This window comes from Puccinia triticina, chromosome 7A (genome assembly GCF_026914185.1).
Source record: "Puccinia triticina chromosome 7A, complete sequence".
In the NCBI taxonomy this organism is placed as follows: domain Eukaryota; kingdom Fungi; phylum Basidiomycota; class Pucciniomycetes; order Pucciniales; family Pucciniaceae; genus Puccinia; species Puccinia triticina.
Genome location: NC_070564.1, coordinates 5,056,897 through 5,061,094, shown reverse-complemented (window position 1 = coordinate 5,061,094; position 4,198 = coordinate 5,056,897). Strand labels below are relative to the sequence as shown.

At 46.9% G+C, this 4,198-nt stretch overlaps 1 protein-coding gene across 1 annotated transcript; it reads left to right on the top strand.

Annotated features, from left to right (window-relative positions):
• Positions 1 to 591: 591 nt before the first annotated feature.
• PtA15_7A548 (uncharacterized protein) lies at positions 592 to 2,692 on the top strand (the record flags this gene model as incomplete). Its single annotated transcript, XM_053171165.1, has 2 exons — positions 592 to 706; positions 2,259 to 2,692. 2 exons carry the CDS (start codon positions 592 to 594, stop codon positions 2,690 to 2,692), a joined length of 549 nt encoding a protein of 182 aa, XP_053022374.1.
• Between the last annotated feature and the right edge of the window lie 1,506 nt (positions 2,693 to 4,198).

Below are 4,198 nucleotides of genomic sequence, written 5' to 3'. Positions count from 1 at the left end.
GGTGTGACTGTCCAATCAGTCCAATTCATCAACTTTTTAAAAATATCTTCATAAACAGGTTAAAATGGGTCCTAAAGTTTTACAAATTTCAATTGTGAACCCCCTAATGTAAACTAACAGGTCGTAAATCACAATTTGTAACTCACACCCTGGTGACCTGTAACCTGTACTTTTACAAGCTGTCATGTTACAATGTATGTAAAACTGTATATAACCTAGCAATCAATTAACTTTACAATACCTTACCTTACAATGCCTCAAACTTGCAGCTCAACATAACCTCTGGGAATATTATATGACCGTTGACCTAAGTAGGGCTAGTCCCAACCATCTTGCCATCCGTTCAGTCAACAATATCCGGATTTATGTACCCAGTCACACAGGGTCACACCCATTGGCCCTAAGCTTGAATATTTCATCTGAACAAACTCCTCCCTTCAAAATTACCAAGTACGTACATATCCTGGTCCAGAAACCAGTTACATATCCTGGACCTACTGATATTCATTGCACTATTGCCCAATTACCAGCACCACCCGCAGCTGACAACAATCTCCGACTTCATACACACACTAGACCTCCGGCTCAACCATGTCTGCGACCGGCCTACCTTCTGGCCGCCGCTTTCTCAAGATCCACATCCTCGTCCCCATGCTCATGAACCTCAAGGCCAACCTTGAGATGAACCTTACCGCCTGGCTCAGCAGTGGCACCATTTTCTGTTCTCCTCCCTCTCTCTCTCTCTTGCATAGACCCAGAAACTTGACAACTGATTTTGGATCTGTGTGTATTTAGGTAAATGTGGGAAAAATCAGCTTTTCTTCTAGCAACCAACAGAACCCAGACAAAACATATTCAGCTGGGACTCTTTTGATTGTCCGATCTGCTCTCAATCATCTCTGAATTATCAGACCCCGTACCCTGTCAAATAATACATTCCAGTTTGGGAAGCCATCCTATCTGCCAGTCAATTCAACCTGTCAGTATTCCGTCAATAAGAAAAAAATAACATTTATGTTCTATACTGATGAGACCGGAAATCTAAGGGCCCAATCATAAACAGTTATCAAAGTTTTATTGTAAATTATTCCAAACTTGATTCAAAAAAAAAACTCTTAACTTTTTGTGGCAAATACAGGCCCAAAAATGTTTCAATAAAGCCTCAATAATTGTGTACAATTATAAACCTGCGGCCACACAGCAGGAATTCCAAATTCCTGGCTGGCACCGCCTGTTCCGCCCCCCCCCCCCCCCCCCCCTGCCCAACCAGTGCCATAACCACAACCGCACGGCCTCACCCGACCAAATTGCTGCAAATGATCCCTCCTCCCCTTGACGCCACTCCTATTCATATGTATGCCATGTGGCAATGGCAGAGACTACAGCAAATCCCAGAAGAAATCTACGTACGCGCTGGCTGGACCGCCTTCAAGAGGCCCAATCGCTGGGAGTCTTGGAATGACGACCGGATACCTGCCATGTGGCAATGGCAGCGACTCCAGCAAATCCCAGAACAAATCTATGTACGCGCAGGCCGGACCGCCTTCACGCGCCCGCCTTCTTGGGTCCGGCGCCGAGCGCAGCTGGCACAGTTGCTGGAGGTGCTGCTGGTGTTGCTAGGGCAGGAAGTGGGGCCTGCGGGTTAGGGAGACTCGCGGCCAAGTCGGTCGCGAGGCTGGGTATGAGTTGATTGAGACCCCCAAGGTTTGTCGGCGGGTAGTAACCCTGGGGAAGCTGGTTGGTGGCTGAAGGGTGGGCCGTTTGAAGCGTTCATCGCCGTTGTGTTATTTTTGGGATCCCTGAGATTGGATTGGGTAGGTATGGCGGGATGGATCCTGGTTGGAAATGCATCCGGCGGCGGGGCTGTTGCCAAATCTCAACTGCCTACGGCTGTGTATTGCTGACCAACAGTACAACTAAAGTTCTACCGTTGGATTAGTGCGGTACAGTCTTGCATACATGTACTGTATGCCTGTAAGTCGTTTCAATAACAAAAATTTGAAATTTTTTGATCCCAAATGACCTCCTCAAGGTCATTTGGGCTATTTTGGAATCTGTACATAAAAAAAAATAAGACAAAAAAATTTCGAATGAATTTGGATTTTTTTTCAATAAAATTCCAATAAGTGTTTATCATTGGGCCCTAACCAGTTCATCTCCGATCAACCGTACAACATTCATCACCCGCTTCTTCCGTCGATTGATTGGATTCAATACACCTGCCGGATCCACCTGCAATGAGCTCCAGCCAATACCAGACAGCAACCTGTATCCACGAGTATGTGGGCAAACCAATAGCGCAACGCGCCCACTCTACAATCTCTCCAAGTCTGCGTACACCAACCTCTGCACAATCGAGAGCTTCATCAACCACACCCACCAGTCCCTCAGCTCCGGCCTAGCCATCCTAGTGGATTGGATCCGCACTGAGATCATGGACTGTTTCAAGCACCAATCGCCGCTCAACTCCGGGCTGCTCACCGCCAGCCTGATGATCCAACTGCTCTTCAAGCTCCTCAAAGCGCTCGCAACCTTCATCCACAGCTGCCAAGAAGGCACAAATAAATGCAGCCAAGAAAACGTGGTCTATCACCACCTAGACCTCCACATCCATCAATGTTCCTCAAGCTTGATTCAGGGCGTCTTCAGCTGGCTGCTGGACAGGTTGTGTGCAGCCCTCCTGATCAACTAGCAGACATGGCTGGGTGTTGATCTGGGCGGCCGACAAACCATTTGGCCAGACAAAACGCATCTCAAGTTTTATCCAACATCTCTGGCCAAGTCAATTTTCAAGGCTGGTGTATTGTTGAGAATCCTGCGACGCTCAAACCCATTTCAGCCGATCTGTCTCACGTATCCTGCCAAACAACATGGCCAGTCTTGGTGGGTATGGACCCCTACGGACCTGGAAAGGTCCTTTTTTCTGTACGCATCTGCTTTTTTATCTACATATCTAGCTTGGTGGGCTCGCTGAGTACATGCTTTCCGCATTTGGGCACCAATTCATACAGAGTCTATAAAGCATTTAACAGACAGAGGCACGACATGAAACTAAGGCTGTGACCCGAACCCATGCCCCGGGGATTGAACCCCGGGGTTCAGGGCGCGGGACGGCATTCTGGAATGCCCCAAACCCCGGGGCATGGTCAGTTTTTTGAGGGGGGGGGGGGGGGGGGGGGGAGCACGCAGAAATGGAATTTGGATGGGTTTTTTGAGTTTTCTTGAGCTGCATGGATTTGTGTATCAGCATCAATGGATATCAAGGACTATGTACAATGTAACTCCGGGTGATGTGATTGAGAAATATTGAGAAAAGAACAGGAATAGCTAAAAGGGCCCATCAAAAGCCTGATACCAATCCTTGAGGCACAGGAGCTGCTCAATACTACTTGGTGCAAGGGCAGATCGTTGCCAAGAGACAATGCGCCGGCCCTTTGAAAAAACACGCTCAGACAATGCACTTGTGGCTGGAATGGCAAGGAAGCGTTGTGCCATCAAAGCCAACTTGGGGAATTTTTTTTGTTGTGAATCCCAATAGTCAAGTATCTTGATGTCTTTGGGTTTGGGATCCTCTTTTAAGTAGCAAGAAATCTCTCCTTGAATTCTGTCCACTGACGCAGTTGTTTCATATAGCAATGTACCAAAGAAGCTCTTCTTTGTTGTTGAAGTAGCCGGCATAGCTTGTTGAGGAGCGGGTGGAGTTGGCGGCGGAAGGGTCTTCTTGAATTCAACTGCAGTTTTGTGGAATGTAGCTTGGATTTGATTGATCGAGAGATCATAGTGCTCCATCATGAAGGTAGCGTGAACGTCCCAAAATGCGAGTTTAAATCTTGGGTCCAATATCATTGCGCAGATATAAACAGGTTTTTCAAGAGCGCTGCTGAAATACTGATTTATCTTCTCTATCATGTTGTTTGCTGGAACAACAAGTTGAGCTTGATCGTACCGACCGTTCTGAACCAGATGAAGATGTTTGACAAGTGTTATGTAGACTGGAAGATCAGAGTTTAACGTTGGATATTTTGAAGCGCTGAGCATAGTGGTCGCATCGGCTAGGGGTTCAAGCAGTTCTGTAATATTTTTTACTTGATCCCACTCGATGTCTGTTAATTACTTGTATTTGGAAGCCTCTTGACTGTCTTCACAAAAGTGCCGACAGGATTTTTGGAGAAGCACTCGCTGAAACATTTCATAGGTT